General features: G+C 58.0%; 1 protein-coding gene across 1 annotated transcript in view; it reads left to right on the forward strand.

Moving 5' to 3' along the window:
* Window positions 1–18,946, forward strand: part of LOC112679053 (uncharacterized) — a 142,842-nt gene that overhangs the window by 97,736 nt on the left and 26,160 nt on the right. Inside the window, exons 43-48 of the mRNA XM_035718183.2 lie at window positions 7,766–7,973; window positions 10,560–10,726; window positions 11,463–11,575; window positions 12,770–12,851; window positions 15,583–15,720; window positions 17,189–17,351. Coding sequence (XP_035574076.2) covers window positions 7,766–7,973; window positions 10,560–10,726; window positions 11,463–11,575; window positions 12,770–12,851; window positions 15,583–15,720; window positions 17,189–17,351 — 871 coding nt within the window. The remainder of the gene's footprint in view (window positions 1–7,765; window positions 7,974–10,559; window positions 10,727–11,462; window positions 11,576–12,769; window positions 12,852–15,582; window positions 15,721–17,188; window positions 17,352–18,946) is intronic.

Consider the following 18,946-nt stretch of genomic DNA (forward strand, 5'->3'; position numbering starts at 1 on the left):
TCACCTGTGCAACCGAGAAACTGAATTTCTCCTTTTCCTTCATTTTAATTTAAATGGAAACAGCCCCATGCAGTTAGCGACTATCTTGTTGGAAGGCCTCGATTAGAGGCACAGACCCATCAGATGCAGACCTCAGCTCTGCTGGTACCTGCTGGTACCCTGGGCTTTCACTTTGCCTCTCTGAGCCTCAGTGTCCCCATCTGTCATATGGAGCCAGTGATTTCCCAACTCAGGGCTGGGAATCGGCTGGAAAGAGGTGGTTCCTGCAGAGCACTTAGCGTGAGGCTGGGTGGCTACTAAGTTTCTACACTGGATAGTTGCTGTGTTGCTGTGTGTTGTGATTGCAGCTGTTTTGTTACCGGGATGGGGGGTGGGGTGAGGGAAGCACAGATTGGGGGGCTGGGGGCTGGAGGGAATTGAGGGTGGCAGATGGAGAATCGGACTCGCTCCTGACGTGAGACCTCCCTCTGAACCCCCACTCTGGTCTGGCAGGGTCTGGGCCTCCCAGCAGGGACACAGTTCAGCGGCTCCCTGCAGGCCGCAGGTGGGGAAGCCAAGGTGGCAGGGACCCTCACATCGGCCAGTGGGACAGCCTCCCTGACCTTGACAGCGGTCGTGCACCAGTCCGAGGCCACGCTTCGAGTGAAACTGAGTCACAGGCTGTCTGCACTGCAGGCCGTCCCCCCAGAGACCTTGCTGACCGTCCGGCTCCGGTGGGAGGCCGGGCACCGGCTGGGTCTGGAGCTGCAGGTGGGGGCCTGTGAGCTGCAGGGCGATGGTGAGCTGCACCTGGACCACGGGCTGCAGTGGCGGGTGCTGGCCGAGAGCTCCTGCGAGGCTCTGCAGGTAGGTGGTGCAGCTGTGGGAGGAGTGGGTCCCAGGGTCTCCAGGGGGCAGGGCAGGGGCTTTCTTTGGAGGTTCACTAATTGCTGAGACCACTCAACTCTGAAAATGTAGCCGTGAATCAAGCAGAGGTAAATGCCTGCCTAGGGGGAGACCGGCAATCCCCAGCACAAATCAGCGAATTGCAGACTACAGTACCTAGTGATAAGGACTACGGAGAGGCAGAAAGTAGGAACGGGGTAGTGAACGGCAGGACAGATACTGCAATTTTTATAAGTCGGTCACGTTTGGCCCAAAAGACAAGATGGCATTTGAGCAGAGACTTGAAGGAGAGGAAGGAGGAGATGTGTGGATATCTGGGGAAAGAATCTTCTAGGCCAGGCCAGTGCAAAGGCCCTGAGGCAGAGGCAGAGAGGAACGGGCTTTTGCTAGGACCAGGGTCAGCAAACCCTTTCTCAAAAAGCCCACATAGGATATATCTTGAGCTTTGCAGGCTCAGCAGCCTCTGTTGTAAGTACTCAGCCTGGTGGTTACAGCACAAAACACTGTAGACAAGATATAAACAAATAGGTGTGACCGTGTTCCAATAAAGCTTTATTTAAAACAACAAGTAGCAGTCTGGATGTGGCCCGTGGGCCGTAGTTTGCTGACTCCTGTTTTATGAAAAGCACATGAGGTGTGGGAGAGCACTCACACTCAGGATCCTTTGCGGAGGCTGAGAGGGAGGCCTGGGTGGAAGTTTGGGTATGGAGGTGCTAGAGAGGGGGTGAGGGAGCAGGGTGGCCCCTCTGCTTGTGTCCTGGGTGACGAGAGGCCTGGGGTTGCTGTGCCCTGTGATGGGGAGCACAGTGGGCAGAGGGGGAGGGTCAGGGAGGCATTGCTGACTCAGTCCCATCTCCGACATGTTAAGTGTGATGCCCAAGTGAAGGCGTCAGGGGCAGCTCTTGCAGTCAGGAGGTTGGCTGTGGTCTCTGCCTCTCCATGGTCCCCCCAAAAGCCACGAGACTGGCTGAGATGCCCGTGGGGTGGGGGGAGACTGAGCTGCAGCATAAGGGAGCAGGCCCGGGTACCGAGAACAAGCCAGGGAGGAGGAGAAACCCTAGGGAGGGAGGCCCAGAGGCCTGGGAGGAAGGCCTTCCAAAGAGGGAGGAGGGGTTAAGGGGTCCAATACCCGCGACAGGCAGGTGGATGTCTCAGCAAGGCCTGTGGCCTCCCACCTTGGAGGCCTGGAAAAACCAGACTGAGCTGTGGCTCTGCCCCCTGCTCTGGGTGGCCTTAAGCGAGTCATTTGTTGCTTTCTGGGCCTCAGTTTTATCACAAAGCGGGGTGTAAAGACTCCCGCTCTCAGGATTAGTTAAAAAGGCACATACCCGATGCCCAGCGTTGCCTGATGCGCAGTGGGTGCTGGAAAATCAATGTGTCTTTCCCTGCCGGGCGCTAGGGCAAGGAGCCAAAAGACACTCTGTGTACCAGCCTTGCAGCGGGTTTTCTGGAGGGAGCAGCTGTCTGGGTCTGCCCGGGGAGGGGGAAATGGGGAGACGGGAGCGAGGAGGGCTCTCCAGCTTCCCTGGCTGTGAGACTCTTGGGCAGGTTGGTTCACAAGACTGGGTTCTGTTGCCTGCAAAGATTTGGGATCCCTGGTGATCTGGGGAGGGCAGGGAGGCAGGAGGGAGGAGTTCATCAAAGAGTGGAGCGACAGTGGGGCCCCTGGGGCGGGGGGGTGGGGGGGGGGTGGGGGGGGGCGGGGCGCGGGCGGGCCCTGAGGACTTTATCCAAGTCACAAACCCTCTCCTAGAAAGATAAGGCCCCATTTGGCAGCCAGGTCAAGGGGGGAGGCCTTGGGACCCCCGATGCCCGCCTTGAACCCTGTCCTGGTTAAGAGCCCTGCTTCCGTGGCTCTCTCTAAACCCCTCCAGGCGCTGGGGGTCCCGGGCCGAGTCAGCAGCTCCGGGGATGTTGTGCTGAGCTCCGTGGCTGTGGACGCCCAGGTGCTGGTCGCCGTGAACAATAGCACACTGCGGGGGGTGCTCATCCTCAAGACGACCGAGGTGAGGGCACGGGTATCGGGGTGCCTGGGGCCGCCTGGGAAGGGGTGCTGAGGCCCGAGAAGCCCTGGACACTCTCCTAGCTCCAGAGACCCTGGGAGATGGAAGACTCGAGACCCAGACGTGGAGGAATGAGGCTTCCAAGAAGCAGCCTCTCGCCCCATTTCCCTTGGTCATTTGCTTTGAAAAATAATTTTTTTTTAATGAAGTACAACCCGAATATTGTGCGAGTGCGGACATGAAAAATGCTCAGCTTGGTGAGATTTTTGCAAACCAAACACCACCCACCTCCAAGCACAGAAGGTGACCAGAAGCCCCCGCGGGCTCCCTTGCTCGTCGCAGCCACACGCAAGGGCCCTCCCCCTGACACGAGTTCCTGAATGTCACATCTGCAGAAGCACACGGCACATTCCTTTGCACATCTGCTTCCTCTTGTCCAACATCACGCTTGCACAGGTCGCCCTGGTGGCGGGGTTGGTCCAGCTCCCGCCTCTTGGTTTCAGCTCAGCTCATTGATCCCGGGGTTGTGAGATCGAGCCCCACGCTCGGCTCTATGCTCGCTCGGCGTGAGAAGACTTTCTCTCCCTCTCCTCCTCCCTCCTCCCCTGGAATACAGGAGTAAACCTTAAAAGACAGAGGGAAAATACTCATTGTGTTTGTGGGATTGGCCCATGCCTCACTGTCTTTTCCGCTTCACTGTCGTCTAGTAACCCACAGGGTGTGTGTCTCACCAGTCCTCCATCCATTCTACTGATTAGCTTTTGGGTGGCGTCTTCTTTCTACTGTACATGGTGTTAGTTAACTGTGCACCTGTTTTATTTTGTTGTAAAAATTTTTTATCGTGGTAAGATACATATAAAATTTTCCATCGTCACCATTTTTTTGTTTAAAGATTTTATTTATTTATTCATGAAAGAAAGAGAGGCAGAGACACAGGCAGAGTGAGAAGCAGGCTCCATGCAGGGAGCCCGACGCAGGACTCGATCCCGGGACTCCAGGATCACGCCTGGAGCCAAAGGCAGGTGCTAAACCGCTGAGCCACCCAGGGATCTCCCCATTTTTTTTAAGTCTAGAGTTCAGTGGTCTTCAGAACATTCACCTTGTTGGGCAACCATCCCCACCATCCGTCTCTAGAACTCTCTTCATATTGCACAACTGAAACTCTGTCCCCGTTACACACCAACTCCCCATTCACTGCTCCCCCGAGCCCCTGGCAACCACCCTTCTACTGAGCACTCTGGGTACCTCCAAGAAGTGGAATCACACAGTGTCTGTCTTCCTGTGACTTTCACTGAGCATCACATTCCCAAGGTTCATCCGTGTTGTAGAAGGTGTCGGAATGTTCTTCCTTTTTTTAAAAATTTTTTTGAGATTTTATTTATTTATTCATGAGACACAGAGAGAGAGAGGCAGAGACACAGGCAGAGGGAGAAGCAGGCTCCCTGCGGGGATCCCAGGACTCTGGGATCAGGACTTGAGCCAAGGCAGACGCTCAACCACCCAGAATGTTCTTCCTTTTTACGGCTGAGTAATACTGTGTTGTAAGGACAGACCACTCTGTGTTCATCCACCATCCATCCTCCGACGCTCGGGTTGCTCCCACCCCTTGGCTGTTGTGAGTAATGCTGCTGTGATCATGGGCGTGCAAATGTCTTTTCAAGACCCCGCTTTCAATTCTTACGGATGCAAGTGTCCAGTGTTTGCCTATTGCCAATACTGCTGCCTCGAGCACTCTCGTCCGTGTGTCTTAGTGAAGAGGGACCGAGTGGAATTGCTGGATCGTAGGGTGTGCATAGGTCTGTTTGATTTTAGCGAGAACCGCCTCACCTTCCAGAGCTCCCCGGATGCGTCACTAACCTTTAGGCGACTCAGAAGTCCATGCCATTCGTCACCCTGGGCGTGCTCCCCGCAGCTGCCCACAGGGGAGATCGCCTCGTTCTGCGAGCACCATTCTGAGTGTTTTGGGAGTTTAGGTGCTTTTTCTTTCTGTTGCATCCCAACCTCCAAGGCGTGTCCTTCTCAAACATTCCGTGGGGCCCTCCCTGTACCTTGCTGCAGCCTTTCTTTCTGACGTTCCTCTCGCGGGCTCCTCCCCCGGTGAATTTTGCACTCGCCGCTGACTTTATATGAGGCATCCCAAATGCGCTCACTGCATCTGGTGGAAATTCCTCATTTTTCTACAGGGCAACGGCCAACAGGAGGGAGAGAAGGAGGCTTGATTGAATGTCTGAGCGCTTTATTTTCCCCTCCGTGGGAGAATCTGGCCATCCCCCAGGCGCTGAGTCTCTGTTTCTCTTGCTCCATGGTAGAGCCGGAGGCAGGTGGATGTGTTGCTCACGCACAGCCTGCCCCGACCCGGCCCCTTGGGCCTCCCAGCCCGGGTCCTGCTGGAGCTGGCCACCGAGAGCCACGGGCGCAGCTACCGACGCACCCTGCGGGCCGGAGTAGATGGCAGACAGGTGAGGGGCTCTGCGGGCGGGGCCCCGGGGAGCCAGGGGTAGTGGGGACAGCCCAGCCCAGCGGTCCGGGTCTCACAGTCGTCCACACTGACAGGTGTCTGAGGAGCTGACGTTCACTCGGCAGCCAGAACACATGTCCCTGGACTACACGCTCCAGCACAACATCCCCACGCTGCGGACGCTGTGGGTGGAGGACAGTCTGAGCCTGCAGGTCAGCCCTGGCGAGCCCCCGTGGTAATAGAAACCCACGCACGCACGCATGCATTCATTCAGCAGACGTTCTTGGAAGTACGGCGGAGACAAGGGGGTGGTGGAGGAAGGTTCAGACTTCCCTCTGAGCCTCAGTCTCCTCCTCTGGAAACTGGGGGTAGCACTCCTCTCCCTAGCCTAGCCACGCCCCTGGGACCGTTACCCACTCTCCTTTCCTGAAACCTCCCCGCAGACCCCGTGCTTGTCCAGGGCGGGCTGGGCCAGTGTCTCACTCCATGCCCCGAAGCTCCCCCCATTTCTCCCTCTCCGGGCCCCCAGACCTGCAGATCTATCTGCATGTGCATCCCCCACCACTTGGAGGCCTGGCGGGCATCCCTGACTCAGTGTGCCCAACCCTACCCCCTGCCCCATCTCATTTCCCCTTCTCGCCGAGTGGCACCTCGTGTCCCTCCAGCAGCACAGCCAAAAACCGCGGGTCACCCTTCATCCCTGTTGCACTCACAGCGGATCCCGCCCTCAGCAGATGCCAATGGGGCACCCTCCCAAATATACCTGGAGCCTGACAACCCCATCTTCCCACCTCCAGCTTTGTCGCCTGCTCCAGGCCACCTCAGGTCACTCCTGGGTTCCAGCCACCTAGCCAGGTTCCTGGCTCCCAATCGTGCCCCCTTGGGTCTCCACCCCAAGCCCCTCTATATCCACCGGAGTCCCTTGGACACCAGGCTGGCAGCAGAAAGCCTCCTGTAAGGATCTGGCCCTGTCCCCTCTCTAGCTCCCCCCTGCCCCCAGAGACTCCCCTTGCTGACTTTCCTGCGGCTGCACTTGCTGCCCCCTGTACCCAGGCTCGACAGATGCTTCTTCCCTTTGACGCCCACTGCCCGCCCCTGGGCCCCTCGGGTCTTGGCACACAGGTCCTTTCTCTGGCCTTCCCTGAATAGACCTGCCCTGGTCAATGTCACCCCCACCATATCCCTTTATAAAGAAGAAGCTCTTATTTCTCCTCTGCTGCTTGGAACACTTCTGTGACCCGATGGGTAGGGATCCACCCCCAGCACCCAGTCTGTGGGCACCACCTTCCCCCGCACGTGGGTGTGTGTCCACCCACGCTCTGCAGCCCCTCCTCCCCTTCCAGAGGATGGGCTCTGGGGCTGGAGGCTCCACCTTCTAACCAGGGCTTGGTCTTTCTGGGGACCAGCCCCCAGCCAGGAGCGTAGCACAAAAGGCGCTTCTCTCGCCCCAAAAATTCCAAGGGATTTTAGGAGCTTCCTGCAAGATTCTCCTCCTGAACTCCCTCCCCGGAGAATGCACAAGGATGGGAGCTCGGTGTCAGGAACCAGGATCATAGTCCAGACATGAGCAGGACCTGGGGACAGAGACGTATATACCTGCGCCTGCGTATTTCTTGCGATCTCACACCCTCCCTGATCGCTGTCTCCTTCCCATCCTCCCCCTGTCGCCTGGCACCCGATGCTTTCCACCTTGTCCCGGTCTGTCACTCACAGCTGACATCTCCGCTGCACGGGCTCTGGCATTTCTGTGTTTCGCGCACGACTGCATCTCTAGGTGCAGAACGGGGTCCGGCACATAGTGGGTGCTCAGGCAACACCATTGAACGATGGCGCAACGCTTCCTGCTTTATAAAGCAGGTGACATCATGCAGTGAGGGGCTTTGTGCTGCTGCCAAGGCCGCTGTGATGAGCTTACACGCATATGGTGCAGAGGTTGCACACTCGAAGCCCTTGGAGGCCAGGTGGAGAACTGAGATGCGTCAGGTGGGCTGCGTGGGGACATAGAGAGCCTGCGCCCTGTCTAAAATCTTCCAACGTTACGTATATTTTTGCAAACTTTTTTAGGGCAGTGTAGTACTTATAATAGTGACCGTTTTAAGTATCTTGAAGTGTACAGTTCAGGGGCACTTAGTCCACTCCCAGTGGTTGTACAACCATTCTCTCATTCTAGAACCTCGCCATCACTCCACATGGAAACCCCATAGCTATTAGCAGCCACTCCTCGGCCAGCACACCCCACCCAGCAACGCAGCACATGTCACCCTGCTCTTCCTTAAAACCGGCTCCTGCAAGGGTTGGCGGGGAGGGGGGGTGTCTCAGCTCCCCTCAGCCCCCCCCCCCCGCCCCTACAGGGCTGTGGGTGGGTTTGCGGGAGCCAGGGTGAGCTGGGTGAGCCGGCATCTCCCGCGTGTCATTCCAGGCCTCTGTGGGTGCTCCCAGCAGCGGCTCCAGCTTGGAGCATTCCGCACGCATCTCGGTGGGGCCCACGTCCCTGAACTACTCCGTTAGCTGCTGTCACCGTGCTGGGCACCTGGAGCTTTCTGGCTGGAGCTCGCACAACAGCGTGACCTTGTTGCGGGCTGGGGTCCCGGGCCAGGCCGGCCTCAGTGCCAAGCTGCAGACACACGGTAAGGCGCCCAGGAGGGCCAGCTCCCCCACCTCCCTCCTCGGGCCTTGGTTCCAGGGGGGCCCAGAGCAATCCTGAACCCCAGAACCAAAGGACAGCCTTGCCCTCAGAGGCCTGATTCTCAGGGGAGCCTGTATTCCTTCCCGAGCCCCCCCCACCCCCCGAAGATGTTTAGCTCTAACAGTCCTGGAGGCCGGGTTCTGCGGGGCTGTGCACCTGCCGAAGGCTCCATGCGGAGAATCCTTCCTTGCCTCTTCCAGCTCCGGGGGCCCAGCCGATCCTCCCATCTCTGCCTCGGTGTCTGTGCCTCTTCTCTTTTTCTAAGGACACGGGTCACTGAATGAGGGCCCTCCCTACTCCAGCATGTCTGTGTCCCAATCTGATCACCTCTGCAGGGACCCCAACTAAGGTCACGTCGATACGTGCTAGTGGTTATGGCTTCAACATAATTTTTGGGGAGAAACGCTTTAACCTTGGCGGGAGGTGGGGAGGGAAGGTAATAAGAGCCAGCATTGATTGAGTGCTTGCTGCATACATCCCAGGCAAGCTCTCCAAAATTGGAGCTCAGTCAATCTGCTCAGCCATCCATTCACTATCAAGGGAAAGTCGAAGCCCGAAGCCCGTGTGGGGCTTGGGATCTGAGCCCTTGGGATCCACACCCTCACTCCTCTGACCCCATCTTCTGGCCCCTGCTTGTTTCACTCCTTGCTATTCTCCAAACACATCAGGCTTGCCCCTGCCTCAGGACCTTCGCACAGGCTGTTCCTCTGTCCAGAAGGCTCTCCCCCTGCACATCTGCTTGACTCAATCCTTCGCCGTCTTCAGATATTTTCCAAATCTCATCTCCTCACTGAGGCCTTCCCTGCCCACCCTGTTTATTTGTACCTCTACCGCCCTCTAGCTCACCCCCCCCCCCCCCGCCCCGTTCCTGGCTTGGTTGCTCTAATATACTATGTAACTTACTTAATAAACACCTCACTTCTCTTTCCCTGTCCTCTGCCCACCCCACACTCGAACGCACACTCCACAAGGACAGGGATGATTTTTGCCTGTTTTGCAGAGTGCAGTATAGTACGTATTCAATTAAACGTCTGTTGAGTGAATTTGTGAACAGATGAGGTAAGGGAGGAATAGAAGCTCAGAGAGGTTGAGTCCCTTGTCCCGGACCACACAGCTATGGATCGGGGGAGATCAGGACTTGAATCCAGGCAGTGTGACTCCACCCTCTGACCCCTGTGTAGATAACAGAGATCAGGACACCTAGGTGGCTCCCCTGTCACCTGGGTCATCTTCTCCTGGCCTCAAACTTTCCTATAATTGGCTTTCAGCCCCTCTGTGGGCTGAGTGGGAGCCTGGAGCAGACAGGGACCTGACCTCACGGACTGCTCTGAGGAAGGGTTTATTGGGGATGTGGTGGGTAAATGACGGGATACTCATTAGTCATTCCAGGATGACCCGGTTCCTGGCCCCTAAGAGGTCCCGGCAGCCGGGGAGACCATCTCACCTCCGCACTGCTGCCCACATTTGGCTCCGGGGTCATTTTGTGCCTGGCATGAACATTCTTGGTGTCCCTGACAGTCTGAACCATCCCCGGGCACGGAGACTGGGGCCCCTTCAATGTGTGTCCCCTCCCCCTTGGGCCCCACACACAGCAGGTGCATGTGGCTGAACACTGACTGGGAGAGGAAGGAAGAGAATGTGTCCTGGGACCTGTGTGCCCCACGGGCAGGTGTTCTCAGGGGTGCTATCTCTATTAATCTTGGCAATGTCCCTCAAGTAGGCTGTGCCCACTTTACGGATGAGGAAATGGAGGCTTAAGGCCACCTTGCCCACATCTGCCAAAGAGCACCACCCTCCCCGATGGGGCCAGACGGCAGGTGATGGCGCTGGGCCAGGTGTCACGGGCCAGAGCTGTGAGCTGCACCCCTCCACCCCCAGCCCCACCAAGGAAGGGAACTTGGCCTCTGACGTAGGCTAGGCTGCAGTAGGGGGCAGGATTTAAGTCCAAAAATAAGAACAAAGCTCCTGGAATCCCATTTCCGGGAGGATTTTCACCTGCCTGCCACGATGAGGTGTGGTCCAGCTGGGAGGCAGGCCCCTGGAGGTTGGGGGGAGGGGGTGAGGGGATGAGATGAGTGGGGACCCTCCAGCCTGGGCCAGGTGGGCTGCAGCTCAGGATCATCTGATATGATTTGATATTGTTTGGATGTTAGATAAACCTGGGGAGAAGTACTCATTCCGCCTTTTCCTCGTTCCCTGCAGTGTGTCTGGAGCTGTGCTAAGTGCTGGGGACAGAGCAGGGAACAGACTCAAGGGCCTGCCCTCACGGGGCTGACCTTCCCCGGGGAGGGAGCAGGAAGGGTCAGGAGGTGCCTTAAGTGGACACTCAGAGGTGTCATTTCAGCAGCAACCCCAGGAGGAGGAGCCGGCCAGGCTCCGATCATCGATCATCGATCATCGATCATCAAGGGGGACACCGCCTGACGGATGAAGTCCCAGAGAAGCGAAAGCCCTGCCTGGGCTTGATCCCACGTGGGAAGGGAGGTGAACCGAGTCCCGAGTAGCCTGTGCTCTTCTCTGCCTCTAGAGACCCAGACCCAGGCCAGTGTGGCCCTCCACGGAGGGGACGGTGGTGTGAGCACAGACGTGGCTGCCCTGGCGGCCTGGCCCACGAACGGCACCCTGGAGCTGGTGGTGAACGCCAGCCACACGGCACCTGCCCTCCGGAGGCTGGGCCTGCCCTTTGCCAGCCAGGTGAGGCGTGAATGGGCCCCCCCAGGCCAAGCTGAGTTCCCCCCTCATTCCATCCACTGATATCGTGGGGTTCGGGAGGATGGAGAGAGCACCATGAACACACTGGTGTCTGGTAGAGCAGGTGCTTTAGAAGATCTCGCTGCTGTGACTACAGCCCCCATCGTCGCCGTCTGTGGGTCACACGTGAGTGTGTATGTCACCTGCCCAAGGTCACATGGCCAAAGGGGCTCTGGCTTGCACCAGGGTCCTTTCCCACCTCTGTGGCCCCCTGAATGGGGCCAGGCCATGGCCACTGTCACTGGGCACAAAGTCGCCTGTCCCGGCTGGGCTCCCTGGCTGCCCTGCAAGTCACGGCACCTTCCAGAAGCCTCATTTGCAACCTCTTGTTTCGGGGTTGCCAGCATGGCCCTGCCCGCACTCCACTCTGCCACACGGGGAGGCCGTCCCCAGAGGCCCCTCACCCCTTGCACAGAGAGTCTGTGACCCGGGACCCCACGACTGAGTGGAGCCAAGTCCCGCTCTCCCTGGCCTCATCTACACCCCCTTCTCTTGGCCTCGGGCCCAGTGGTGGGGAGACGTGGGGGAGCTCAATCTTGGCTGATGTCTGCGGTGCAGGTCTGGTGGGGTGCAATCTGGGCTCCCAGGAAGGACCTGCGGAGTGGGGCCTGGCTTGGGAGGGTACTCGGGCCCCCTAAAAACCCCTTCCCCCCCACCTCACAGCCTGCTCCTTCCTCAGCTCGTGTTCCAGAAGCTCTGGGCAGAGGGACGGGTGCGCTCTTCCCTACGGCTGACCTGTGACTCTCAAGCCAGCCTGGTCCTCGATGTGCGTGGCCAGAGCCGGGCACTCAGGTAAGGGGTTCTCTGCAGCATGGGGGAGGGTCCCCCCCCCCAACCCAGAGAAGTGAAGGGGGCTCAGCTGAGCCCCTGCTGTGTGCTGACCTCCGACCCCCAGTGCTTCCTTGAGCCCTCCCCACAGCCCCACTGCACAGATGTGGAAAGGGAGGCTCAGAGAAGTGCAGTCACACAGATACTAAGATAACCTTGACCTTTGGGAGCAGGACACGAGTGAGGAATTCTTGGTCTCACGAACTAAATGCATCCTAGGCCTCAAATGCAAAGGAATAATGTTCTAGCACTTCAGTGTGGGGATGCACTGGCTGCCTGGCCCGGCGCTCAGTGGCCTCGTACGTGCATGTCATGGGGGGCTGCCAGGCTCCAGCGCTCATAGGGTCCCTGAGGGGAGTGAGGAAGCCAGCCGAGAGCAGTGGAGACGGGTGTTCTCACCTAGGGACGGGCCTGCCCACCCAGGGTCATTGGCAACGTCTGGGGAACCTTCTGGTTGTTGTAACGGGGAAGGGGGGTGCTCCTGTCTTCCAGCGGGCAGAAGCAGTGGGGAGTCGGGAGCATCCTGGCCCGAGGGGCCAGGGAAGGGGTGCTGTGTGCCCTGGGCTGCCAGGAGCAAGCGCGGGTTTAAAACCCTGCTGAGGATTTTCTTTTTAATTTTTTCGTGGGAGACACAGAGAGCGAGGCAGAGACACAGGCAGAGGAAGGAGCAGGCCCCACGCAGGGAGCCCGATGCGGGACTCGATCCTGGGTCTCCGGGATCACACCCTGGGCCAAAGGCAGCCGCTCAACCGCTGAGCCACCCAGGGATCCCTCTGCTGAGGATTTTAAAAACACCCTGCTGAGGCCTCCCCTGGCCAAGCCTGAGGGGGGCCCTCTGATGCCCACAGAAGACACTCAGGCGAGCACCATTATAGCCCCTGTGGCTGAAGGGGGATCTGAGGCCCAGAGGAGCTATCCCCACCTGCCAGAAGCAGCCAAAGGCCAGGTGGGGATTGAACCGTGCATCACCTGGCACCAGCCTGAGGACCTGACTGCTCACTGCACGGCCCTCAGGCCTGGGGCATGAGAAGGGCCTTCACTGGGCCGTGTGTGTGATGCTGGATCTCCTGCCCTCCTGCGGGGGAGGTGGGCCTGGTCCTGCCCCAGCGCTGGGTGCCCTCATGCCCGGCCTCAGACCTCCCCTTTCTTTCCTTCCAGCAAAGAGCTGCAGCTCTGGGGCCAGCACCACCTCCCCGGCCTCCTGGGCCGCTGCCCCAGCAGAGCCTCAGCCGCCGCCAAGGTAACTGTGCCCGGCACCCCTGAGCGCTAACTGCTTCCAGATGCCCTGCCCGGGGCGGGAGGGGGCCGTGCAGGCCGGGGCCCCCTGGGGAGCGCTGGCACCCCTGCATCTGTCCACGGGCCTGCGGCGGGGCCCGGTGGGCTGCCCTTGGAAAGCCCTGGCTCCGGCTTTCTCAAACATCATCCCCAGGCTTGCGTTCCTGGGCTGGGCCCGCAGCCACCAGCTGGGCCCAAGAGACCCTGGGGAGCGGGGTGGGGGGCCCTCCTGCCCAGTGCCTGGTGCCTGGCGCCGCCTCCCCGGCCTGGCATGCTCCCGGCACCAGGATCAAATGGCACAGCCCTTTGAGCTGAGCCAGCATTGCCTCCCAGGTGCCCCATTTCTTCCCATGGTCCAGGCTCTCTGCATTCTTCCCACCCTCGACCTCGAATCCTCTCCCCACCTGGAACCGCCAGGACAGCCCCTGGCCATGCATCTGGCCTGCATGTAGTATTGGGGAGTCCTGGGGGCAGACAGCAGCCCCAGGCTGGCGCCCCGCCCTCTGTCTCTTCCCACGACCTGTTTCCCTGTCTGCCCCTCTTCCCCAGATCAGGAGCATCCGGCCCACGGCCTGGCACATAGTAGGTGCTCAGTGAAAGATGTTGCCTAATGAACAAGTGCCAGATCCTCACATTTGCGAGCTGGTCGCTTGGTTACCCCACCAGCCGCCCAGGGTCGTTAACTGCCCTCCCTGCCCGGGCCCCAGGCCGCCTTTGTTCACAGAGCACCTGCTGTGTGCCAGGCCCTGCCCTGGCACCTTCACACACGATTTTAGTGTTCCCCAAGCTTTGACTGCACAGTCACCCAGGGGGCCTCTGAGTGTTCCCCCAATTTTTATTTTATTTTTATTTTTTTTATTTGTTAGATTTTATTTATTTATTCATGAGAGACACAGAGAGAGATAGAGGCAGAGACACAGGCAGAGGGAGAAGCAGGCTCCACGCAGGGAGCCTGACATGGGACTTGATCCCGGGTCTCCAGGATCACACCCTGGGCTGAAGGCGGAGCTAAACCTCTGAGCCACCCAGGCTGCCCCTATTTTGATTCATTTCCAACCCAAAGAAAAGTTACATTAGGACAGTGAACGTTCCCCAGTTATCAACATCCTGCCACAAACATCCTGATTATATCTACGTGGCACATGTATTTGCATTTGCATGTTCACCCCTGTGCCCACATACATCTTCTTCTGTATCATTAAGAGATGATATGGGCATGTTTCTGGACACGTCATACCTCTTTACTCCTAAATACTTCAGCAAGCGGTTCCAATAACAAGGCTATTTTCTTACGTAATGCAGCATAAGTACAAAATTCAGGAAATTTAATATAATGTCATACTGTTCTCTAATATACAGTCCATAATAAAGTTTCCCAGTTGCCCCAATAATATTCTTCCAAGCTGGGGTTTTTTTTTTTTTTTTTGGTTCGTTTGTTTGTATTTAGTTTGTTTTCAATCCCAGACACACTCCAGGATCACCCAGAGTACTTGGTTGCCCTGTCATCTAGAAGAGAGATCTGCAAACTTTTATTTTTTAAAAAAAGCCAGATAGTAAATATTTTAGCCTTTGGACCCAATATGATCTCTTTTGCAACTGCTCAGTGCTGCCACTGTAACCAAAAAGCAGCCCTGGACAATATGTAAATTAAATGGGCGTGGCTATGTTACAATAAAACTTTATTTACAAAATCAAGTGGTGGGCCGAATTTGGCCCAAAGCGGAGCCCTGATCTAGAAATTCTTCTCCCACCCCGTACCTATTTCCCCCCCCCCCAATATTTTCTTTTCAAGCTTTTTAGACCCTAGGAAATTAAAACAGTTTTATAGTGGACATCGACACACCCACTGCCTAGATTTTCTCCCTCCTATTCCACTCCACTTGCTGTATCAGATAGCTCTCAACTTTTTTTTTTTATTTTTTATTTTTTTAGCTCTCAACTTTTGATGCATTTCAAAGTAGGTGGCAGGTATCGACAGGCTTCCCCCTAACCATTTCCTTGTCCTTAAAGAAGCAGCAGCCTTGCACTGACAGTTTTGAAATGTCCAGGCAATGATTTTGCAAAAACCCTCCATTTGGGTTTGTCGGGCCCCTTTGTGCAAGATTCAGGCTCAACGTTTTGGCTGCGGTGCCACTAATCTGTGGAGCTCTCGGAAAATACCACTTTCTCCACCCCGTCTCCAGAGGTTCTGTTTTTACGGGCTGTAGGTAGGAGCCTAGAATCTACGCTTGTAGCCAGTGCCCTAAGTGGGACTCTGTTACTCAGTCTGGAAGGACAGCACGTTATTTCACAAAATTTTCACATCAGCACATTAATAAAAGTATCATGATCCCAGCTGGGGAGGTCACCCACCCCAAGGGACATAGAGCCAGAATGGGCATCTGTGCGTTGTTCCTTGCGCTAGACTGCCCCCTGCTGCCCACTATGGTAATGCACCTGGAATTCTTGCCTGATGGCCCCAGGCCCTTAGCGTCTTCAAGTCACTGTGACAGCATGAAGGAAGTGCGGAGGTTGTTGTCACCAGCACCCCCGGTGGCCTAAGCCGAGGCTCAGGACCCTCATCTCACCAGATTTCAAACAGTCCAGGAAGCCATGGGTGTCTGGGGCTGGAGCCTACAGCCTGGAGCCCGTATCTGTCTGAATATTCCATCAGAGACCCGGGAGGAGACCTGTCACCTGCTTTTCTTCTGCCCCAGCTGCAGTACTCGGAGCATGAGGCCCAGGGCACGATTTCCTTGGCGGTGGAGGAGCATCGTCTCCACGTGGGCAGCAGGCTGGCGACTGCGAAGGCCCGCGTCACCAGCATCATCAGGCTGGAACAGACCTTCCCCCAGGTGCATGGAGGGCGGCGAGGATGACAGACTGGGGTGCTGGATGGGGGGTTGCAGGGAGGGCTCCGGGGTCATTCCTTTGAGAAAAGAAGAGTTTGTGAAGAGCTGCCAAGTGGGTGAGATGCGCTGGGGTGGATTCTCGGCTGGTCTCAACAAAAAGAAGAACAAAAAACTGCACAAATAAATAAGAAAATGGTGATACATTCTAGAGGGAAAAGCAAACAGGGTGATAGTGGGTGGGGAGGCTCTTCGGGTGGAAGAAGCAAACGGGGGCTCTTCTTCTCACGAAGAAGGTGACATCTGAGCTAGCCCCGGATGACGAGCAAGCATCGGCCGTTGGAAAATCTGGCGCGGGGTAGGTGGGGTGGAGGGGACATTCCAGGCAGAGGGAGAAACACATACAAAGGGCCTGGGGCAGGAAGGAGTTTGAGGAACGGCCCCTGGGCTGGAGCAGAGCGGGTGAGGAGGAGGTGGTGGGGGTCCGAGCATGTAGGGCACCGCTGGCCGCGGAGAGGGGTTTGGATTTAGTTCTCTGACCTTGGAAGCCCTTTGAGGACACGATGCTAATGACGGTTTCAGGTCCCTCCAGCTGCTGCAGGGTCCCTGGGGTGGGACCTACAGGGGGCAGTAGGGACACCAGCGAGGAGGCCACTATTCTTAGCAGGGCAGGAAACCACGGTGTCTTGTGTCAAGGCAGGGCAGACCACACTCGGGAGTAAACTCCCCCTCCTCCCTGCAAGTCCCCCCCGGAGGGCCCTTGGGTCGCCCTCCAAGGAGGGCACCCACCAACGGGGAGTGTGCTCTTCCCTGAGCCTTGGCACGGGCTGTTCCTTCTGCCTGGAATGCCTTTCCCTGCATCGTCTTCCAACTTCTTCCTCTGTGTCCCTTTGCCTCCTGAGTATCTCTCATGCCACCCTTGTCACCTTGTCCTGTTACCTTCTGTCTCTGTGACGTGTCCCCATCCGCCAGGGATCTTTGTACCCAGTGCTATGCGTCGGGGTCCTGAGCGTAATGCCTGCTCAGTGATGTCTGAGAAGCCCTCGTAGCAACCACAGGGCCCGCCTGCCCCCATGGCACTGCCCACGGTTCGGCCCCGAGCTGCCCCAGCCTTGCGTTGTCTCCGAGGTCAGCCCTGCTGCTTGTACCCCCTCTTCTAGATAGGGAACCTGAGCTCAGGGAGGTTAGGGAACCAGCCCAAGGCCACACAGCTTGGATGCGCAGCTGAGAGGTGACGTTCTGTGCTCAGGGCCACACCGTCGCTGTCGCTGGTGTCCCGACCCCATGCCCCACACCGTCTGCCTGTCCCCGGGGCACCTTTGGCTTTCTGACTTTCTGAGGCATCTGGCAGCCCAGCAAACTGTTAATGCCCCACAGACGTGCCCCGTCTCTCCTCTTCCCCAGGTGTCCCCCCTTTTCTACCCCGAGTGGGAGCCAGGCGCTCCCGTGACCTGGCGCCGTCTTTCTCTTCCAGTTCGGCGCCTTTCCCAGGGAACTGGTCCTGCAGACCTCATATGAGAGAGCCCACGGGGCCCACGCCCTGCACCAGACGGTTCTGTGGGACAACCAGGAGGTGGTCCTCAACGGGGGCCTCTCTGGGCCCTTCCCCAGGCTCGCGGGGAACCTCAGCCTGCAGGGTGAGTGTCTGACGGGGCACCGGCAGGGGCGGCCTGGTCGCTCAGTGAACCATCTTTGAACAACTGCTTATCCCAGGCACTGTTCCAGGCACTGGGGGTCCACCCAGAAGTGAGATGGCCCAGGGCCCTGCCCTCGGGGGGGAGAGGCAGTGAGCAGCGATGTGAACGTGAAGAAAAAAATCACATCAGTGTTTCTAACACTCTAAGAGTGAGAAGGGTTCGATTTAGGGGTGTGGGGCTCTTTTGGGGGGTGTAGGCTAGAAAGGCATGTCTGAGGAGGTTGCGTTCAAGCTGAGCCCTGAATGACGAGAAAGAAGTAGCCATGGTGAGGGCCATTGCAGGCAAAAGGAAAAGCAGGTGCAAAGGTCCTGCGGTAGGAGTAAGCCTGGGGTGCTAGAGCAACAGCAGCAAGGCCAGTGTGGCCAGAGTGCACCGAAAGGGGTAGCAACGAGAGGAGACGGTTGGGGGCAGGCTGAGGGACCCAGGTCACGCAGGTCCCAGCCCCCTACCCGGAGTGAGGGTTACCCTGACTGTGAAAAGATGGGAAGTGTGTTAGATGGGGCAACCCCGAGCATCCCCAGGGGGTTTTAGAGCTGAGGCTGATGTCAGCAGGGGAGGCGAGCGCTGTCCCACCGCAGGCCCGCTGATGGCACTTGGGTCCTCCGAGGCCCTCCAGGACACAGGCTGCCCCGGCAGGGGCCGTGCAGTCACGTGAGTATCGGTTTCTGTTCGAAGAGCCCCCTTTACACACAGCAGAGCCCGACCTGCTGGCCGGCCGAGTGGGAGACACCGTGCAGACCCCAGTCCCGGGAACGCGGCTTGGGGGGTGGTCGGATGGCGTCTCCCAGGCCCCCGCTGCCGTATGTGTGTCCTGCGAGGCAGGGGAAATGTGTGACCCCTCAGTGCACCAAGGCAGCGTGTGTGTGCGTGCACGGTTGTGCGTGCAGGGGGATCGTGGGTGGGCTCCGCAGCCTGAGGCCCCTGCTCTGTGCTTACAGAGCTTGCAAGCTGGGGGGCCGGAGGGTGGAAACAACGAGGGTCACGGCTCTGAGTGTGGAGCACACATGTGTGGTCAGCGCTCCCTGGACGGATGAGCCGACGGCGCCTCGGGAAGCAGCCAGGGTCACTGTCTCCCGGGAGCCTGTGTAGCGGCAGGTGGCCCCCCTTCCAGAGAGTTCAGAGGTCACCAAGGTGGCCACTGTGGACTGTGGAGACTCAGGCGGACTCCTGCTCTGGGTTTGGGAAGGCGGGACCACCTGGTGGCCTCACAAGATGGGGTCAAGTGATGATGCAGGAGGTCAGGGCAGCTAGACTCCCCCTCGGGGTTGAGGGGAGCAATCCCAGAGGCAGGGAGGCTGTCTGTTGTGAGGCCTTGGGGGTGGGGGTGCCACCTGCATCACGCTCCGGGACAGGATGAGAGCAGAGGGTGGCCGCCCAGTTGAGTGTGGCCCAGGTGGGCGTGGGGCATTCACAGGGACACCAGACCCAAGAGCGTGAGGGACGTGAGTGGTACAAGATGTTGGTGGGAGGTGACAAACGTCCCCAGACTCCGTGGCTTCCGCCGTAAGCGTCAGGCCGGGCACGTGGGCTGCTGA

The sequence above is a fragment of the Canis lupus genome, chromosome 6 (assembly GCF_003254725.2).
Source record: "Canis lupus dingo isolate Sandy chromosome 6, ASM325472v2, whole genome shotgun sequence".
Lineage (NCBI taxonomy): Eukaryota > Metazoa > Chordata > Mammalia > Carnivora > Canidae > Canis > Canis lupus.